Genomic DNA, 10,617 nt, shown 5'->3' with positions numbered 1-10,617 from the left:
CCCCCCTCTCCCTCCATGTTCCTGGGAAGAGCCACGGCTCCATCCCATGCCCACCCTCCCCTGCCCTGGCTGGGAAGCCCCTGCCTCAGCCCCACTCCTCCCTTACCGCAGAGGACTTGATCTTCCCCCCACACGCCCCTTTCTTTCCCCCTCCTGTTCCACCACAACAGACTTACCAGCTGCATGAAGCTCTCCAAGCTGCCGGGCTGGTATCGGAAATCGGATCCATATTGGCCAATATGCTTCCTTAAAAATTGGCTATCGGTATTGGCCACAAAAATCTCTATCACACCCCAAGACTTAAGTTATATTTATTAAAAACAAGATTACCCAAGTTTAATGTAGTAATAGAATTCGCTGTGTTAAGTAAGCTTCTGCAAAAAAAATTGTTGAGTTGTCTTGGTTCACTGGTCAAGTCAAAAAAAAGTGGGAGGAAAACTGGTTCAGATTTAACCAAGATAAAGACTTGTTTTTTTACAGAAACAAAACCAAATGCAATTATGTGATGAACCCAATGGTCCACTGAATCCAAAATTAAACATTTCATTTCAGGCACTCATAATACAAGCAAAAGAAATGAACGGCTAAGTTACAGAGTAGTTAGGATGTGGGACCCTAAGGTTCAGTTCCTTCATCTGCCTGAGGGGGTTTGAAACTGAATGCCTTGGCCATAGAGGTTGTCCTGGGACAGGGGCAGTTTCAATCTCTTCTAGTGATCCTATTTCATTTTGGATTAAAAAAATAATGAAGACACAGTAGAGTGCAGGTTTCCCAGCTCTGAAGTGAGTGTTATAAGCACCTGGTTAGAGAAGAGTGATCACACTTGTCACTTGATCGAGTTTTCAATGCAAAGCAGAACAACCCCAACAAAAGAGAGTGTTGGGGGGAGCCCATCTTTGAATATTCTACAGCTTGATGATTTGGCCAATCAGATTAGAGGTGGTAGATACAAATTCCAGGCAGAGGAAGGGACTGAATCTGGGTTGGTAGCCTGCTGAATAGCATAGAGACATTGCCGTGTTTGGTCTGAAATATTTTTTTTCCAGAAGAACATATTTGGCAAATTTGACCTGAATTAACAAATATTTGGGGGATAAATTAATTGTCATGTTTAAATCTATCAGCAAGCTGCCATAAAGAGAGTCTCCTGAATTAATGTTATGTTACAATCCCTCTAAAAATTAAAAAATATGCCTCATGGAGTGAAGTGAGTATGAATTGTAGGCAGTTTTAAGACAGCTGAGTGAAAGAAGGCTCTACTGATGTCTGACCAAGAAGGAGGAGAAACAGCCAAAGTGACAGCAGCAGCAGATGGGGAAAAGTGAAGTAATGAGAAGGGAAGAAAGCAGAGGAGGTGCAAGGAAAGGAAGGTTTTAACACAACAGAAACTAGGTCTGAGGCTCACAGCTCTGTATGAAAAAATGTTAAACATTCTGAGAAATGGGGCTATGATTCCACTGAGGTGTTATAGTGAGTACTTCAACTACTTGCATGGGGTTTTTTTCTGCTTCCTGTTGTCCTCAGAACCCTTCAGTGACCCCCCTCCCCATTACTCTGTTACTTGGTTTTCTTTTATATTGTATGTCCCATCAGAATATGCGCGATCAGTGGCATAGCTGTTCTAGTCACTAAATACGTAACCGTTACTTCATAAAGGGCTGAGACACTGATCTTTAGGGATGTGCAAAATGGGCCATATTCTATTCGGATTCAGATTCGGCCCAAATCAGGGACAGTGATTCGATTTATTGATTCGGATCACTGTCCTGGTTCAATTTGGCAAAATAAAAATCTGAAGATTCAATGCTGATTCGGAGAATCAGTGATTTGGCCATAGACAGAGCTTTAAATATTTTTTCTACATACATGCTCAACAATTGGCCACAAGGGGACCCCGGGTGCCCCCCCAGTCCCAGAAGGCAGCAGTCGCTGAGCCGGGAGGTGGAGGGGTGGGTCCCCTACACGCTCCCCGGTGGACTGGGAAGTGGACTGGAAGTACTTCTGGTCCACTTCTGGGTCCTCTGCCAAGCGCACTGGGGACCCCCTGCACTACCGTGGGATGCTCCATCCGCCCCACCATCTCAGCGTTCACGAGCTGCCTGGTATCTTGAGGTATGCAGAAAAAACATTTAAAGCTGTGCCTATGTCCGAATCATCAAATCTCTCCGAATTGATTCAGAGGGTTCTGATTCGATTCGGAGAGATTAAAGGGTCTCCTGAGTAGATTCAGATTTGGATATTCAGCCGCCGAATTACTCCGAATCTCCACCAAATCAAATTAGCGACCAAAGCTTCGCACAGACCTGCTGATCTTATCTACTACGATGCTTAAGTCCTTTGACTCTTACCAGCATATCAACATATGTCACATAATGTAAACTCTAGTACAGTGGTCCTCAACCTTTTTAGACTCAAGGCAATCCTTGGCAAATGCCAGCTGTGTTTTCCCTCATTTTTTGACTAGAAAAAAATAGAGCAATACTTCTGTTCCAAAGAATGACAGTAGGCCCAACTGTTTTTAACATTCTGGATTCCTATTTGAAATCTTGTGAATCGTGTTTGTAAATCTAACAGTGATAATGTCTGGTACCGTTGAAAAGATCTCAAAGCACCCCAAGATGCTGAATTGAGAATCTGATTGAACTCCTGAATGTTACAATGAATTCATACACACTGACCAAAGAACAGGCACCAATACAGGAAATCCTCACTATTCGCGGGTTCGGCATTTGCAGTTTCAAATATTCACGAATGCTGAACCCGCTTCTTAAATACACTTAAAGGAGCTCCTTGGGAGCTCTGCGCTTGCCACCGTCGCTGGGCTCCCGCTGCCGTGCTCCCGCAGTCACCAGAGCACTCAGTGCCCCCCCCTCCCTGCCCCGGGCACTGAGTTCACGAATGCAGTGCCTTATTCATGGATTTTGCCATTTGCGGGGGATACGGGAACATATCCCCCCACGAATGGCGAGGGTCACCTGTATATCCAGTGTGAAAGTAAAACATACTGGGATCATAGGAAAGTAGGGATGTGAAGGTCCATCATATGTCTTAAGTTGTAAATTAAATATAATGATCAAACACAGATGACCAAAGGTAGAGAAACTACATGTTATGTCTAACTTTTCATCCTCACTTTCCCAAGGTGTATTCCAGGGAGTCCCAAGACAATACACATCTAATTTACATACAGTGCTCATGGTGGTTGCTGCAGTCTTACTATGGATACTAAGTAGTTTGAAACAGGTTTTAAGATAGCATGGCCAACTAGGGTGTGTATAGACAAAACGGGGGCCCTAAATTGAAGCTGTGGGTTTTAAAAAACACTGCTTCCATTTAAGGCTGATTAAACCCCTGCGTTGTGTACACACCCCACTGATTTACCTGCCTCTCCAGTGGGGAGGGGAGGGCGATCTGCCGGTGGGCAGAGCGGTCCCTGGGCTGAAAGGTGGGGGCTGGTGCTTCCCTCTGCGGCAGCTGCGGCCCCCCCAGGTGACACCTGCCTGCAGGCACCCAGCTTGAGCAGTCCAGGGGGCATTGCAGCCGCGGAGGGAAACACCAGGCCCCTGCGCAGCTCAGACAGGCAGGCAAGCTCTGGTGGGGGAAGATCAGATCGCTGTTTTTCTTGGGTGGAGCCTGCTTTCCCAGGCTGCTGTCAGGCTGCCAACAGGGCTTCTTGCAGAGCCTGGCTACTGTTCCCAGTTCAGCTTCACTCCATGGCTGTAGGGGCAGCAAACTAAGGCTCCATGAAGGAGTTTTAGTTCGCTGTGCCCCAAGTCATTTAAGGTGCATTATGCCACCAAATTTCCTACAGCGGCTGGAATTAATGTGCAATACGCCACCAAGGTGTGCAAACACCAACACCATTAGAGAGGTGCAAAAGCATTTAGCCCGCTTTAAAGTGTCATGCACACACGCCTCATTTTGACTACACATGGCCCTAGATAGGGCAACCAACTGGAACTTCAGAGGCCTTGACACTGCCCTGCTGGGTGTCTTTGAGTCAGTCACTTCCCTTCTCCAAGCCTCAGCTTTTCATCTCTAAACATGGGAATAGTTTGTAAAGCACTCAGAGATCTATGGATGCAAAAAACTTTGCAACAGCTAAGCGGTAACATTATCAAAATCTTAAAGCACACCAATTAATACAACAAACATGTCCAAATAAATCTATGATTTAAACTCTGCACAGAATATTGTTGACGGTCATTATATTGTACTGTGTCTGATCTTCTGGCGCTCTCTGAATCCCTTTATTCTGCTCCCATCCTTTTTGCTTAAATTCAACTGAAAAATTCTGGGATCTGCTCCTCCTGGAGGCTGTTAATTACTGGCCTTCTTTAATACTGGTCTTCCCACACTCCCTTCTGACTCTTCCTTGTGGTCACTTCCATCTACACTGTACTTTTACTGGACTATTCAGTGGAGTAAACCTGCCATAACAGCTCAGACCCTAACCCTACACTCCTTTCCAAAAAACATTCCTGTAAATGTATAGAAAACATTAACTGCAGGGGAGAGAGACAGCAACTAAAACCTGACCCTTCTATTTTCATCCCCCTTCACTTCCTCTCCCCAATGTCCAGTTATGTTCACCAGTTTGAGAGCTGCCTTCTTCTCAACTTTTTAAATAAACAAAGTTGAGAGCCCTACACCAGTTCACTCCTTAGGCTTTTACTTAGGCCTTCTGAGAGCTGCTCTAATTAAAGCGCTGCCATGTCTCATGTATCAGCATCCCCATGCTTAAAAATGGCAGAAGGGGTGTTTGAACTAAAAGCTCATTCAAGCTCGTTCAACAAGCTTTAGTTCAAGCGTCCCTGCTGCCATTTTTAAGCATGGGGACGCTGATACACGAGTTGCAGGAGGCTGCTGGAGAGTGGTAATTGCCATGCTCCAGCAGACTCAGTTCATCGAATCTTTTCTGACACACTGAAATTCCAGTGCATCGGAGCAGCCTCCACACTTGTGTATAGGTGCCCTTTGATTTGTCTCCCTCTGGACAATGAAGTCTGCTTTATATTGCACGTTCTTCACCAATTTATCTTTTTTCAGCTCACAGATATAATATTTGGGTTGTACACTCAGCAAGGAAAAAGGAATTCCTTTAACATATACCCAAATGAGACTTAAAAAAACAACTGAAACTGTCATTGCTTCATTGTTCTTTTCTTTTCCTTTTTTTTTTTTTTTTTTACAAGCTTGTCTTAAAGTAGAATTTGGTTATACAATTTTGTATCCATTTAACAGGGACTACACTTTTATTAGTAAGGTAAAAAAAAGTGATCATTAATTTATGGTCACATAATCAGAAAATATGCTAGTGGTATCATATACCAATGGAAATATTAATAATAGAATTATGGCAATTGCAAAGCTGTAGTCTACATTGATGACAATTGGGTTCTGTATCACTGTATTTGCTTTATATGGTACTAAAGTCCTATTTCATCTAGATAAGTAATTGACTGACAATTTGCAATTACAATAACACTTTGTACTTATACAATGCCTTTAATCTTGGAGTATATTTTCATGACACCCTTCTCACAAAAGTTTCTTACATACTTTAAAGGTGGGTGAGCTATGACAGGGAAGGGTTATGTAACTTGGCCAGGATCCCACAGTAACAGTTGGGAATATAATTGCTCTGGTCCTTTGTTCTACTTCCAGATATTAACCCTTATCCCCAGAAATGAGCTTCATAAACAATTAATCAAAATGCTTTAACCCCCTACCAGGCTTGTAAAAGCCATAAACCAAAACAAGCTCACTAATTCTCGTTAACAACTTATTCTACTTTTCTAGTCTAATTTTTTTTGGGGGGGGGTAAGAAAAGAAAATGCCTTTAAATATTAAGGACTGTGTTGAAAAACCAAGCAAAGGGTATTTTTAAGCAGGAAGGGCAAATAAATTTAGAGCCAAGTACCATGTAGCAAAGACCCAAGTATCGAGTATGGTGGTAGAACCTTGCAGTCCTCAAGCATAATAATGAATTCCGGATGAAGTACCAGCTTTGGCTCTTTCTTTGTCTAGAATGAAATGCCACTATGCATAACAGCTGCTGATAGATGTAGAAAAAAGAAAAAAAGGTGCTTTACTGAAAGAAGCAATGGATTAATTTGGCATAGTTCTGCAGTGTCTGTGTAGATCAGGCGCTTCAGTGGGGCTTTTTGGTACTTTTATCTAATAGCTGAATCAGCTATTACATAAAAGCGCCAAAAAATCCCTGCTAAGGTGCCCAATCTATACAGACGTTGGGTGAGCTGGGTCCAGCTAATGCAATGCCTCTTCTGGGCAGCACAGGGCTCGGTGCAGGAACACACCGAATTTAAAGTAAAACACCTTTTTTGTTTTGGTTTCTTTTAAGACTCTAAGAAGCCAACATCTTTATGTGTATGTGTACTATTAATGAATTGCTAATATAAATAAATATTGATTAGGGCTATAACAAGTAACAGTTTGGGGGATTTGCTATGCTGTTGCTGACCTATTTCCAGCTTAAGATTAGGAGACATTTTTTAGATAGTAAATCATGGTCTTATATCATTTTTGCATGCCCTTTGCATGCAGCTATCTACCCTATCTTCTAATGTGCTCATTAACACCACCATTGAAATCAGTGCTGCCATGTAATCTACACCAGGGCTAGGGACAGAAATTGCACATAAACCATTATAAGTGATCGGAAACTGGTTCAAATCTGAAACACGACAGAAGTTCAGTGCACATAAAATGCTTTCAAAATGGCCAAAACTGATTTAAGATAAACCTGGATGGATCTAGTATCAGACTTAATTGTTTTAGGTTAAATCAGTTTATTGAACTTATGTCTCAGATTCCCTCCAGAGTCAAGTTAATTCTAAGTCCCCCAGCATCCCAGGATACTTTGCACCTACCCTGCAAACCAACCTCCCTCACAGGGTGGGTAGGCTAGCCTTGGCCCAAGCTGTCTGCTCCAGCCAAGCAGGGAGGTGTTCTCTAGCTCCCTCTAGCTTCTGTCCTGGGCCACTGCAGGCATGTGGCTGCATTTTCAGAATCAAAAGCAAATGTCTGTTCACTTGCTTATTGGATAAATCCACGCATCTTAAACTGACCTGCAAAGCTTGAATCAATTCAGCAATGGGCTTTTTGACAGTCTGTACTCAGTCCAGGAGTCCAATGTTGTTAACCATCATTGACAACAGATGGAATTTTTTCTAAAACTTTGCTTTGGTAGATGAAATTTCCCAAAGTAGTGACTTCATGTGCTGGGCAGCGAACAATTGGCCCAAGTTTAACCTGAGCTGCTGAGTGGACTGACAAATTTGTACACAATTTTCATTATCATAGTATTCTCAGGCTCCCAAAAGGAAGGGCTTAAAATTATGTACTTAAAAAAAAACAACTTTGGGTCAGTTTCTGAATATATAGATTGGACTCTGGTTACACTTCAGGTCTTCCCTTGAAGCCACAAGAATAGCTTGTTTTTCTTATATTACATGAAAAATGTCAGCTTTCATCATGGTCTCCAGCAGCTTGGCCTTTAAAATATTAAATATTGTAAAGCCTCTGTTTTAAATCACTCAAGTTCGTAACCTTTCCTCCACTTTGAGATGTAGTTCAGAGATCCAAATAGATGCAAATAAATGTTGCTGGTTTAATAGGTGAAAATACTGTGCAGATAGTGAAGGTGGGGAGTGAAGAAATAATCCTCCTCTTCCCCTCCCAACCCTCCTTTTTTAAAAAAGCCTTACTGTATTAAAACATTTCATGTGCATTTTAAATTATGTTGACTGTGGCTTAATATAGAAACAGAACAAATGGGAAAAAATATTTTTTCTCCCTTTTTTTTATTTTCTGTGGTCATCATAATAATTATTATTGTAAATAAAACTCATGTATGTCTAAAAAGAACGCAAGACAGGTGAGGTTATCTGATTTCATCCTAATATCCATTTATTCCAAAAGGCAAGGTTGCTGGGAGTCTCTTTATTGACTTTAATGGGTTCTGAAACAAGGTTAGTCAATAAGCCTTATGAGCATCATTGTGCTTTTGTTTTGGGGGGGGAGAGGGGGAGGGAGAGAAGGGTTGTTTGTTTCATAGAATCATAGAAGTAGGGGTCGGAAGGGACCTTGTAGATCTTCAAGTCCGACCCGCTGCCTGGGCAGGAGGAAAACTGGGCTCAATTGACCCCAGTCAGGTAGGCATCAAGCCGCTTCTTAAAGACCCCCAGGGTAGGAGCCAGCACCACTTCCCTTGGAAGTTGGTTCCAGATCCTAGCCGCCCTAACTGTGAAGTAGTTCCTATGGATGTCTAATCTAAACCTACTCTCCAACAACTTGTGGCCGTTATTCCTTGTTATCCCGGGGGGCGCTAGGGGAAACAAGGTCTCCCCCAAACCCTTCTGGTCCCCGCTAGTGAGTTTATAGACGGTCACCAGGTCCCTCCTCAGCCTTCTCTTGTGAAGGCTGAACAGGTTCAGGTCCCGTAGCCTCTCATTGTAGGGTCTGCCCTGCTGTCTCTGGATCATGCGGGTGGCCCTCCTCTGGACCCTCTCAATGTTGTCCACATCCCTCTTGAAGTGGGGTGCCCAGAACTGGACACAGTACTCCAACTATGGCCTGACCAGTGTTGCATAGAGGGGGAGGATCAGCTCCTTGGCCCTACTTGAGATGCACCTGTGGATGCACGATAAGGTTAGCCCTGCCAACCGTGACCTCGCATTGTCGGCCCATGTTCATCTTGGAGTCAGTGGCATTTTTGGCTGGAGCCACACACCCCCACCTGGCTGGAGCCATGCCACCCACCTGCTGCAGGCAGACAGACAAACAGGGGGCCGTGGCTCCAGCCAGTGATTCAAAAGCCGTGCCACCCACTTTCTGCCACTCTGTGGTGTTCCGCCTCTCACCACCCGATTTCCACCACCCCCCGCCACCTCCCCCTGCTCGGCCAGTATGCTGTGGGGTGAGGAAGGCCATGTATGTGTGCCATGGGGTGAAAAAGGTTAGGAAACACTGCTCTATAACCTTTTTACACAGTAGTCATCACCATGGCCTCTCTCTAATGAACTAAATATCCAACAAAACATTACAACCAGCTCCTTACAAGTGAACAGCTCAGTTACAAAGTCAGTCCCTTCTTAGAAAGTTAAATCCTTTGTTTCCTCTTTCACTGCTTCTCTCTTGTCAGCGTATGGCCCAAAAGAGCTACCTTGCAGATTCTGGCCATGGTGTTTTGCTTTGTTTATAAACCCACCCTTTAATGACTATACCTTACCACAGCATCTAAGAGTGCTAGGAGCACAAGGCTACCTCGGAAACGTGGTAGGTGCTGCTGCCTACCAGTAGCTCACTGGCTCCTGGAGAGGATGCAGCAGCCCAGGCTTTTCAATGATGCCACATGGAGAGAGGTAAATGGGTGCAGAAGAGGAGAGGTAGATTGCATGAGAGAGAGAAAAAATACGCCTTAGAAAACTACTAGTCACTGGGGCCTCCCCACAAGGGCAAGACAAGCAGCAGCTAGCAGTAGTACCTGTCCAACACTAGAACCAGCATCTATTTAAAAGACTCAGACCATCTGCTTAACCCAGCTTTGCTCTGCAATTTTATTTTTTTTTCCCCTTTCAATCCCCTTTCACCTCTGCAATGGGCAAAAACCATGCACCAAGGGCTTTCCAGCAGTGTCCTTTTTAATGAAACAATCTAGCTAAATGCTTTCTGTCATCCCAAATTATATAATTCCCCTAGTGCACTGAAAAGCTGTGCGTCCTTCCCTAGCCTTCTAACCAGATCAGGTCTTCATATTCATGGTGGAAAGCAGAGGGGCAGTGAGGGAAAGTCAGGATAATAAACAAGCAGTAAACAGCTCTCTCCACCATGCACAGACACAGAGGGTGCAAACCCCATGCCAGCCATCCACTTTATAAACAGAAAAAAAAGAAAAGCAAAGACAAGAACCATCCTCTCCCTTGCCCCCCTCCCCCTTCAATATCTGCCTTTCCAGGTGATTGCACGGTGGGCTCCACCAGACCCATCCCTGCTCCAGTTCTGCCCCCAGCCCACCCTATTCCTTTTTGTTTTTAACGCTGTCTTTGCCGTGATTTCAAAGCAGCTGCTGCGGCTGCAAGCTGCCATCTGCAACCGCCTTTTGGGATCAGCCCTGGCAAACACAGAGCTGTGACTGACAGGCTCTTGCTAGCCAGCAAAGGGGTGGGGAGGAAGGCTGCCTTTGACACAGCCCTGTGCACTGTGTGTGTGCCTGTGCTGTGCATGTGTGTGTGCTGTGTGTGTGCCTGGGCAATGTCCTGCTGTGTGCATGTATATGTATGTGTGTGCATCTGTGTGCTGTGTACCCTGCTGCGCTGTGTGTGTCCTACTGTGTTTAGCTGTGTGTGTATATCTGTGCGGTGTGCTCTGCTGTGTGCGCCTGCACGTGTGTCTTGCTGTGTGCATCCGTGTGTGGGCCTCTCTGTGTCCCGCCGTATGCCCCGCGCTGCCCTTGGCTGTTCCCCCCGGGTCCGGCGCGGCTCCCGCTACCTGCTCGCCGAAGTCGATGGCGATGTTGGTGATGCCGAGGGGCACGAGGAAGCGCACGAGCGGCCAGTAGTTCGTGAGCGCCGGGAACTGCACCATGGTCCCCGG

General features: G+C 44.8%; 1 protein-coding gene across 4 annotated transcripts in view; it reads right to left on the bottom strand.

Moving 5' to 3' along the window:
* The window catches only part of ANKH (ANKH inorganic pyrophosphate transport regulator), a 169,373-nt gene extending 158,756 nt beyond the window's left edge, over window positions 1-10,617 (bottom strand). For 2 of the 4 annotated variants that reach the window (XM_025209629.1, XM_025209630.1), the window contains exon 1: window positions 10,513-10,617. Coding sequence is in view for 2 of the 4 variants with exons in the window: in XM_006028234.3 (XP_006028296.1) it covers window positions 10,513-10,608 (96 nt within the window). In the remaining 2 variants the exon portion in view is untranslated. The remainder of the gene's footprint in view (window positions 1-10,512) is intronic. The other 2 variants (XM_006028234.3, XM_025209628.1) reach the window with 1 other exon arrangement.

Source organism: Alligator sinensis, unplaced genomic scaffold, assembly GCF_000455745.1.
Source record: "Alligator sinensis unplaced genomic scaffold, ASM45574v1 scaffold420_1, whole genome shotgun sequence".
Lineage (NCBI taxonomy): Eukaryota > Metazoa > Chordata > Crocodylia > Alligatoridae > Alligator > Alligator sinensis.
Note: the sequence above shows the minus strand (reverse complement) of the source record. Positions and strands in the feature narration are given on the sequence as shown.